Source organism: Osmerus eperlanus, chromosome 2, assembly GCF_963692335.1.
Source record: "Osmerus eperlanus chromosome 2, fOsmEpe2.1, whole genome shotgun sequence".
In the NCBI taxonomy this organism is placed as follows: domain Eukaryota; kingdom Metazoa; phylum Chordata; class Actinopteri; order Osmeriformes; family Osmeridae; genus Osmerus; species Osmerus eperlanus.
The window spans coordinates 22711991-22722996 of NC_085019.1; the positions used below are offsets into that span (position 1 = coordinate 22711991).

The 11006-nt window shown below is 43.6% G+C and overlaps 1 protein-coding gene across 1 annotated transcript in view; it reads right to left on the reverse strand.

Annotated features, from left to right (window-relative positions):
• Nucleotides 1-8846, reverse strand: part of LOC134038531 (uncharacterized) — a gene marked incomplete at its 5' end in the record, with an annotated part of 44612 nt that extends 35766 nt beyond the window's left edge. The window contains 9 exon segments of the mRNA XM_062483954.1: nt 745-767; nt 1235-1939; nt 2329-2367; nt 2777-2824; nt 4766-5146; nt 5277-5366; nt 8180-8595; nt 8597-8813; nt 8816-8846. Coding sequence (XP_062339938.1) covers nt 745-767; nt 1235-1939; nt 2329-2367; nt 2777-2824; nt 4766-5146; nt 5277-5366; nt 8180-8595; nt 8597-8813; nt 8816-8846 — 1950 coding nt within the window.
• Nucleotides 8847-11006: the final 2160 nt, after the last annotated feature.

Here is an 11006-nt window from a genome sequence, read left to right on the forward strand (position 1 = left end):
ATTCAGGTGAATATACAATTATTTATGTGCCAGAGATGCAGTTTGAACAGTAAATAGTTAATACTCACTATCTGGAGGGCCTTCAATGCTCCCGGCTCTTGTCATAGGCAGTAATGACGTCTGATTCTCTTCAGGACTAATTTTAGGATTAATTTCTTTCCTGCGGTCCATCTCAGAGTAAAACACATCTCCTCTGTTTCCTGCCACCATCTCCTCCATCTTGTCCAACAGCTCAGTGACCTGAGTGTCATCACCCCTGTTCTTATTGTTGAGGACATGATACCTGTTCCCACATTTCTCAACAAGCCACTGGAGGGCCTTCCCTTCTCTCTCAATGTGCTGCTCAATGGTTGTGTCTCCCAGATGGTCCCCATAGGTGAACAGCACTATAGTGTGACTCCAGACTCTCTCACTGAGAAGCTGCAGGTGTCCCTCTACTGATCTTCTGTGTTTCCCTAGGAATGAGACATCCAGCCGTATGACCAGGAGGAGAGTGTGGGGTCCTGGAGGACACAGAGACACACTGCGTACTATCTCCCGTTTAACCAGCTCAGTAGTACTATCTAAAGTGAGATCACTCCACCATCCTGGAGTGTCGACCACAGTGACCTGCCTCCCTGCTACTTCTCCCTGTCTCTTCACACACTGAGCAGCTGTCCTCAGGTCAAACTCCCCTCTGCCCAGGATGGTGTTTCCTGATGAACTCTTCCCTGCACATTTCCCCCCCAGCAGCACAATCCTCACCTCTGAGAGATGGAGGGAGTCACCTGTCAGAGAGAGAGAGAGAGAGAGAGAGAGAGAGAGAGAGAGAGAGAGAGAGAGAGAGAGAGAGAGAGAGAGAGAGAGAGAGAGAGAGAGAGAGGGAGAGAGAGAAATATAGATGCATGAGATAGATTGAGAGGTAAAGTGAGATAGGTAAAGACAAAGGGCAAACAGAGATTGCATTATTTTTGTATAGTTTCAGTTATCTGATTCTACAGGTTATTTGAGTGAAGAATCTACACAACATAGTAATAATGTGAGTTTCAGAAATGTTCTCTGCTCAGGGGAATGTATCTTACAAAAAATAAAAATGTACTGATATCTACAGTATGCATAATGTTGTTCATCAATAGGCTAATTGAAATGACGTTTTCTCATGTTAAAACCAGTCTCTAAATATCCAGTATACTGCATGTCACATTGATGAGGCTATTCACACCAAGACTCTGGGTGGACACTGAAAGAAACTCACCCATTAGTGATCTGAGAGTCTCTCTCTGTTCCTGCACCTTCATCAGCCTCTGTTGTGCGCTCTCTTCCTCTGCCCTCCTTCTGTCCTCTATCTTCTCCAGGATCTCTCTGTCCATCTCATAGTGGCCTCCTCTGTTTCCTGCCACCATCTCCTCCATCTTGTCCAGCAGCTCAGTGACCTGAGTGTCATCACCCCTGTTCTTATTGTTGAGGACATGATACCTGTTCCCACATTTCTCAACAAGCCACTGGAGGGCCATCCCTTCTCTCTCAATGTGCTGCTCAATGGTTGTGTCTCCCAGACAGTCCCCATAAGTGAACAGTACTATAGTGTGACTCCAGACTCTCTCACTGAGAAGCTGCAGGTTACCCTCTACTGATATTCTCTCTTTCTCTGTGAAGGAGACATCCAGCCATATGACCAGGAGGAGAGTTTGGGGTCCTGGAGGACACAGAGACACACTGCATACTATCTCCTGTTTAACCAGCTTAGTAGTCCTTTGTACAGGGAAATTCCTCCACCATCCTGGAGTGTCGACCACAGTGACCTGCCTCCCTGCTACTTCTCCCTGTCTCTTCACACACTGAGCAGCTGTCCTCAGGTCAAACTCCTCTCTGCCCAGGATGGTGTTTCCTGATGAACTCCTCCCTGAACGTTTCCCCCCCAGCAGCACAATCCTCAGCTCTGAGAGATGGAGGGAGTAACCTGTCAGAGAGAGAGACAGAGAAGGGAAGAGAGAGAGAGAGAGAGAGAGAGAGAGAGAGAGAGAGAGAGAGAGAGAGAGAGAGAGACAGAGAGAGGGGAAACAGGGAGAGTTAAAAAGTGAAGAGAGACATTTTTTTTAATCGTTTTCATGTTATAAATGTACTGAAAGATGGAAGGAGTGGGAAATTATAATGTGGAGGTCAATAAAACTGTTGATAATATACAGTGTGTTCTTCATTAGATAGGCACCACATCATATCCTGTTCATTTTTACAACTGGGATCGTTTTATGAAACCTGTACGTGTAACCATAAACACTGCTAACAGGATGCACTTCCTAGTTAGGGTGAAGTGTTTTAAGACTGAAACACTGAAACAAGTGTGTTTACCTGAAGCCATAGTTGATAATCCTGCTCCTCTCTTTACTCCTGTAGAGAACGGAGAGCAATACATATAAAACATGCTAATAAACCATGTGACGTGGATCCATGTCCTTGTGTACTTCAGATACATTTAAAATCTTACTTACCTGTTAAGATCAAGCATATTCTACCCTGTGTATACTGTAGCCCATTGTTACTGTTTAATAATTACATTTACATTTAGTCATTTAGCAGATGTTCTTATCCAGAGCGACTTACATTAAGTACAGGGACACTCTCCCCGAGGCAAGTAGGGTGAAGTGCCTTGCCCAAGGACACAACGTCATTTGGCACAGCCAGGGAATCGAACTGGCAACCTTCAGATTACTAGCCCGCTTCCCTAACCGCTCAGCCACCTGACTCCCTATAATTAATAATTAATTCGTTAATCTGGCAATTACGACTTTTAACTTACCTATACCGACACAACGAAGCCTAGCAGACGATGAAGGAAAGAAGTTTGCTTGTGTGTCAGGTGAAATATAAAGTAGATCCAAACAGGTTTGGATGGTTTAACAACATTCTTGTGGACTAGGCCACCTGTGACATACTCTTACAGCGGTGTAGCTCTGATCATGGATCATTGATACAGTAATGTACGGACTTGTTTTGGCAGCCACCCTCCATGTTATGAGTTTAAGATGGCACAAGTGAGTGTTCATTATTGGAACTCCACTGTCTTTATCGGTTTGGCTCCCAAAACACGACGCGGTGGTGAAGAAAATAAAACAACTGGTCACAGACACCTGTACTGAGATACAATGACGTGTCAAAACCTGTCACTATTCAGAGTGACTCGAGCCAGAATTGTCTTGGCTCTTGCCTCATGCAGGAGGACCAGCCAGTAGGACCAGCCTGGAGGACCAGCCTGGCGGACCAGCCTGGAGGACCAGCCTGGAGGACCAGCCTGCAGGACCAGCCTGTAGGACCAGCCTGTTGGACCAGCCTGTAGGACCAGCCTGGCGGACCAGCATGCAGGACCAGCCTGTAGGACCAGCCTGTTACTGGGCAGAGGAGCACTTCATCCTCTTGATGGGACTGTTACTGGGCAGAGGAGCACTTCATCCTCTCTATGGGACTGTTACTGGGCAGAGGAGCACTTCATCCTCTCCATGGGACTGTTACTGGGCAGAGGAGCCTCTCATCCTCTCCGTGGGACTGTTACTGGGCAGAGGAGCACTTCATCCTCTCCGTGGGACTGTTACTGGGCAGAGGAGCACTTCTAGCAACAGGCTGTGTTTGTTTGTCTTGGGCTGGACTGCTGTATCACATCAATTTCCCAATGGGATTAATAAAGTCTTATCTATTTATCTATCTAAAAGACGTGTTTAAGATGGCCCAGCGGGGCCACCTGCTGGTGAATGTTCATTATTGCAACTCCCTTGTCTGCTTGAGATGTTTATGTAACAGAACAAGACTGGTTTCTCACATACATTTATTTGTATTAAAATAAATAGACAATTAGACATTTCTATACTTTACCTTCATATAACTTCCATATTTGTTTACATTAATTTGTCTGGTATTGCCATATTGTGCTGATTGTAAAACATTATATTTCATTATTTTCGTTAATCTTAAATAAAATCAATTCAATCAGGAGAGACCTGGGATGAGTGAAAGATGTTTATTACAGACTAATAAATGTACTATGGTGTTTGGAGGTTGAACCCCACGGGAATTATATAGATCAACGGGCGCCTGCCCAACGCCCGAAGAAGAATCCCCCACGGAGTCCAGACACTGGTGGCGGTGGCAGCAGCCGACGACCAATCGAGCCGAAGACTGAGACAGGAACCTGGTGGCGACGGGGTGGTGGAGGGTCGCGCACTTGATAGCATGAACAAACTACACAGAGAATCATATTTAAAGGCACGGATCATGTGACGCCATTAATTGATAGGCGGGAGCGCTAATCGACCTGAACCCCAGTGACCGCCCCACCAGAGAACGGGGGAATGAAGGGCGTTCTTAGCGGGGGGAATGAGTAGTGTACACTACGATTAAGCCCGAGTGCAGGGATCGGTCTTGCCTGACTGAACTTGCGCAAGCTTCATTTGGCAAAAATATTACTTAACATTCATATGATTTTAGTAACAAATCCATTTAGATTTTAATGAGAGTCTATATGTAACCATGTATGGTTTGTATGTACCCAATATAAAATATACCCAATATAAAACGTTATTTTTTAAAGAATATTTAATTTAAAAAAATAAAGTTGCCAACAATATAGTTCCAGTGTAGATACATATACTATGTGTAAATATATAGCAAATTCATATTTAATTTAGCTGTATTTAAATTGTAAATGAATATATCTGTACATACAGTGTTCACTACTAGGGTGACACACTGGTATCATACACTCATCCTAGGTCTGACACTGTTCTCAGCATGTTTTATTGGAAGCCAAGAGTTGTGTATAAGGCAGGTTCATATTTAGACAACATAGTTTTCATCACAAAACATGAGAGCGATCCTTTCCTCAGGACCATGTCGATGGTGACCCGTGCTCTGTCCTTCCTCACTGCCTCCACCTTCACTGCCTCCATCTCAGCATCGTTGATCACCCTCTCCTTCAGAAGTCCATCCAGCAGATCATCCAGGACAGGCATCGTCACTCGCTCCACAAACACCAGTCTTGCAGAGTGCAGCTGCTCCTCTTCAGAGCCTTTCTGAGCATGCTCAGTCCTCTCTGAGCTGTGGTGAGCAAGTATGGAGGTCTGGGAGCCGTAGCCAGAGCTCCCCAGAGACAGGAGATCAGATCTACTATCTCTCCACTCTGTAGAGAAACACAGCAGGTCAGATACTGGGCTGGTTAGATTCCTACTCAGGGACCACATATGAAACATTCAACTGACTTATGGACAGACATACAGGTAAACTGACAGACAGACAGACAGGCATCTTACTCTCAAGGCTCCACAATGACCCAGCTTCAGATCCAGTCTCAGATATCCAATTAGAATCATTGTCTCTCTCAGCTCTGCTGTCTCCACTCACTGCACAACAACAACATACAAATAACTAAACAATGTCAAGTTTTACGCAGCTTATTTTTTTTTACATCCTCTGACAAAGACAGATAATACTACAGACTGACAAATGCACACACAGCTATAGCTCAGTGGTTGAGTATTAGACAAGAGCTCACACGTTCAAATACCCCTGTACATGACTTTGGACAAAAGTGTTTGCTATAGAAACTTATACCAGGTATAAGCTCATATATAATACTCGATTCTGATTGGCTGCAGGGGTGTCCATTATCAGGTGATAATGTACACCTACTAAGTAGTTCCAGCAAAACTGTCTGTTCACCGTTCTAAATTATTGCGCTGGCTACATAGTATGTGCCTGTACAAAGTGTCTGAAATAAGTAGACTAACCATAACAACTGGAACTAGGGTGACCGGACGTCCGGATTACGTCCGGACAGTCCGGTTTTCCAGCCCTTTGTCCGGACCGCTGTTGCGTGTCCTCCTTTTCGTCCTTTTGTCCTCCTTTTTGACCCTTCCTGACCACCGTCGCAATTTACCACTCGCTTCGGCTTTCAAATGTAAAAAAAAAAAAGACCTCCTTCAAACCGACATGAAGTTCAGAACTTCCACTAAGAGCAGCAAAGATCAATATCATGCCTTCTGTAAGCTCTGTCGCATTGATATAGACGTGAGTAGTAGGGGGAAAGGGGCTTTAGAGCGGCATGCCTGCGCTACGCAACGGCACAAGGATAATGCTAGTTCTGCTTTATAGTAGAGAAAATGTGATGCAGTACCCTATAAGGTGCCCTTACAATAGTCTAAACTTGACTGTTCCTGGGCCCTTACTTCCAATGGAAAAGGGTGCTGTTATGAAGTGCCCTTTATGCTGCCCCTACATGACAGTGTCCCAAATGGTGCCCTTTCCAAAGAAGACAATTAGATGCTGTGCCCAACAGTCTCCCCTACAATGTGCCCAATAGGGCAAGCTTTCTCAAAGTGAGGCTGTGACGACACTTGGGGTGTCGTCCCATTCCCATTGTTACACTGGTGAGAGTCCATGTTGTGCAGTAGCAGCCCTTTTAACTTGTCCGCCCCTGCCCTTCAAACAGCCACAGTCTGCCACTGTCCAAGCCCCGTCTGGACCTGTGGAGGCATACTATGTTAATTGGAAATCTTTCCATAACCTAAATGTACAGGTGTACATTTAAGTTATGGGGCAGCTGTCCATACACTGTCAGCCAGAATAGTAATAATTGGATTTGTATTCAATGTTCATGTGTAATATAATAATGCTATATTGTTAGTCATGCTAAGCTATTTTAAATGCTAAAAGCTACAGTTTGGGTCACCTTCTGATCTGGAAGTCTGTGCTGGATCTGTGCAATAATACTTATTTAACCCTCGTGCTGCCTTCGGGTCACATGACCCAAAGGTTCACAACGAACCATCGTTGTGTTTACCCAATTTCACCCAATACAAAAACAAATACAAATAATTTTCTTTTAACCATTGCAATGTGGGGGGTCTGAGACAGCCCGACAGTTAAAAGAAAATGCTTCACTTTGTTTTTGTATGAGGTAAATTTGTCGCAATACGACAGTGGGTCACAATGACTGATGGGTCAGAATGACCCGAAGATAACACAAGGGTTAAGTGAATCCCCATTTTAGTCATGGTCATCTTTCCCTTTTATTTTAAAGCTCAGCATTTATCCTATCGGTTAATAAATGTGTGTGGAAAAGCTATTTTGAAGTGATTTATTAATTTTGTTCAAGATGTGAAGAACATTATTAGCCCACATCAAGTGCAAACCATGGCCTTCTTCAGTGTTTTGAATTTTCTCAACCTCCTGTTGAGCAATTGCTTATGGCAGATCAGAGTGGCTCTGGGCAGATCCAATAGTTTTAAACTTCAACAGAGTACTCGCCTTCAAAGAAGTTAACGCTTGTCAATGGAGCGATCCCAGACCCTCTGTACAAATGTAATGTACGAGGGTCTGGTTAGGACCAGTTGGCTAACGTTGTAAAACGTTAGATTTCTATAGCAAAACGCATGAAAACATGCATTAATGTAAAAAAGTGGCAAGTGACCATAGTATAAGTGGGATAATGCCCTCCGAGGTGTACATTATCATCCAATAACGGACTCCACGGAGGCAACTCTGCTGCGCGTTGGACAGTTCACGCCTCCGCATCGTCCATTATGTAAGGGATAATGCCCGACAAGGTGTACATTATCACCTGATAATGCCCAACAAGGTGTACATTATCACCTGATAATGCCAGACAAGGTGTACATTATCACCTGATTGACAGCTTACCTCATTAGCTTAAGGACAAGGAAAAAAATGAACACAGACATAAATACAGAAATGAATGAGGAAAGAAATAAAGGAATATAAAAAATGCATACATTTATTTATTTTTTGATGTATACATACATTTATTGATACATTTATTTATTTCTTCATTATTTTCAATTATGGCAGGTTTGGTCCTCCATACTGCAGCCAATCAGAATCGAGTATTCACCCAGACCATGGTATAATGGATGATTTTGTACACCTCGTCGGCCATTATCCCTTACGTAATACATATGTATTTATTTAAAATAAGAATTTAACATATGAAACATTAAAATGATGAGTAATTAACTGGTTCTTGTTGCAGACACTCATTTATATTTATGTCTGTATCTGTGTGGTTGTGTGTATTGTCTTCCTTTCTGTTTCTACCATCTCTCATTTAACATTCAGGTGATTTTACAGTTTTTATTAACTTCCAATTATTTATGTGCCAGAGCTGCTGTTTGAACAGTAACTAATCAATACTCACTACTTGGAGGGTTGAGGTCTATGCTCCAGGCTCTTGTACGCAGTTGTGACATTTGATACTCTTCAGAACTCCAGTTCATTTCTCTACTGCCGTCCATCTCAGGGTTAAACACATATCCTCTGTTTCCTGCCACAATCTCCTCCATCTTGTCCAACAGCTCAGTGACCTGAGTGTCATCACCCCTGTTCTTATTGTTGAGGACATGATACCTGTTCCCACATTTCTCAACAAGCCACTGGAGGGCCTTCCCTTCTGTCTCAATGTGCTGCTCAATGGTTTTGTCTCCCAGACGGTCCCCACAGGTGAACAGCACTATAGTGTGACTCCAGACTCTCTCACTGAGAAGCTGCAGGTGTCCCTCTACTGATCTTCTCTGTTTCTCTGGGAACAAGACATCCAGCCGTATGACCAGGAGTGTGGGGTCCTGGAGGACACAGGGACACACTGTGTACTATCTCCCGTTTAACCAGCTCAGTAGTCCACTCTAAAGGGAGATCCCTCCACCATCCTGGAGGGTCGACCACAGTGACCTGCCTCCCTGCTACTTCTCCCTGTCTCTTCACACACTGAGCAGCTCTCCTCAGGTCACACTGCTCTCTGCCCAGGATGGTGTTTCCTGATGAACTCCTACCTGTACCTTCCCCCCCAGCAGCACAATCCTCAGCTCTGAGAGATGGAGGGAGTCACCTGTCAGAGAGAGAGAGAGAGAGAGAGAGAGAGAGAGAGAGAGAGAGAGAGAGAGAGAGAGAGAGAGGGGCAGAAAATAGAGAGAAAATAAACAGGGAGAAAAAGAGTGTGAGAGTGAAGAGAGAACATTTTAATTCATATTTATCATATAATGAATGTACTGAACAATGGAAGGAGTGATACATTATAAACTGGATTTAAATAAAACTGTTTATAAACTAAAGTGTGTTTTTCATCAGATAACATAATATCCTGTTCACTTTTACACCTGAGATGTTGCAATGAAAACCTTAAAATGTAACCGTAGTATATGCTAACATGATGAACTTGCTGGTTATGGTGAAGTGTTTTAGGACTGAAACACTGAAAGAAGACTGTTTACCTGAAGCCATAGTTGATCATTCTTCTCTTCTTTTTACTCCCGGAGAGGCAGCGTCTAAAAATATATTTAAAACAATAAACCATGTTACCGTGGTGCCAGGTCAAACTACTTGTGTACCTGGAATACACGTAAAATCTTAAACTATCTGTTATGATCAATCATCTTCTACCCTTTGTATATTGTAGCCAATATTTACCATTTATTAATTTAGTTTTATTAATTTAGCAATTAATGACATCTCAATCGACTTTTAACTTACCTATATCGACACAACACAATTGAAGCCCAGCAGACGACGAACGAAAGATCTTTGTGTGTCAGGTGAAATAGAAAGTAGATCAAAACAGGTTTGGATGGTTTAACAACATTCTTGTAGACTACCGGTTTGGCTCCCAAAACACAAGGCGGTGAGGAAAATAAAACAGCTGGTCACTCAGACACCTGTACGGTGATACAATGACGTGTCAAAACCTGACACTATTCAGAGGGACTCGAGCCAGTATGGTCTGGGCTGTTGCTTCATGCCGGAGGGCCAGTCTGGAGGACCAGTCTGGAGGACCAGCCTGGAGGACCAACCTGGAGGACCAGCCTGGAGGACCAGCCTGGAGGACCAGCCTGGAGGACCAGCCTGGAGGACCAGCCTGGAGGACCAGCGTGGAGGGCCAGCCCGTAGCACCTCTAGAGCACTCACTCCAACAGAGCAGAACTGTGCCCAGATACAGAAGGAGTACCTCAGAATTGTGTTTGCATGCAAACGTTTCTTGCTGTATTCAGCAAGCCTCTTCTGGATGCCCCCAAACGACTGCAGAGCTACTGGCCTACCTGTGTATTTATTTATTTATTCATTTTACATCACTTTTCGTATATTCCAAGTCTGTGTTTGCTTGTCCTGGGCTGGACTGCTGTAACACATCAATTTCCCTATGGGATCAATAAAGTCTCATCTATCTAAAAGACGTGTTTAAGATGGCCCAGCGGTGCCATCTGTTGGTAAATGTTCATTATTACATTTAGTCATTTAGCAGACACTCTTATCCAGAGCGACTTACAGTAAGTACAGGGACATTCTCCCCGAGGCAAGTAGGGTGAAGTGCCTTGCTCAAGGACACAACGTCATTTTGCACGGCCGGGGGTTAAGTCAACTCGAAGTATGTCCACTCTGAGTTAAGCGTGGACATGAGAATTATTAAAAGCCAACATCAATGGAGCTCCGATACTAGGATCCACCATGGCACCCGGCGACCAAAAACGTTGTCCTACTTAACCACACTTCAGATATAAGTTTTATTATGTGTTTATGGTCAATCTGAACACAGCCTATTCCCGAAAAAAGCAACATGGCTGTAGCAGCATATACAATTGGCGTGGGAGACAATTGCTGCCAAATCAATGCATACATAGCCAGTCCATATCTGTGCAACATGTATACATAGTTACTGAACACCCTGAAATGGATTTAAGGATTATAAGTCACATGACCAAAAAGCTATTGAAGTTTGAAATATTCAAAAATCCATCTACAATAGTGTGAGGTGAAAATGAACAAACTAAAGGCTGTGCAACATGTATACATAGTTACTGAACACCCTGAAATGGATTTAAGGATTATAAGTCACATGACCAAAAAGCTATTGAAGTTTGAAACACAAAAAAATTCACTGAAAATAGTGTGAGGTGAAAATGAACAAACTAAAGGCTGTGCAACATGTATACATAGTCAGTGAACACTGAAATGGATTTGAGGATTATATGTCACAT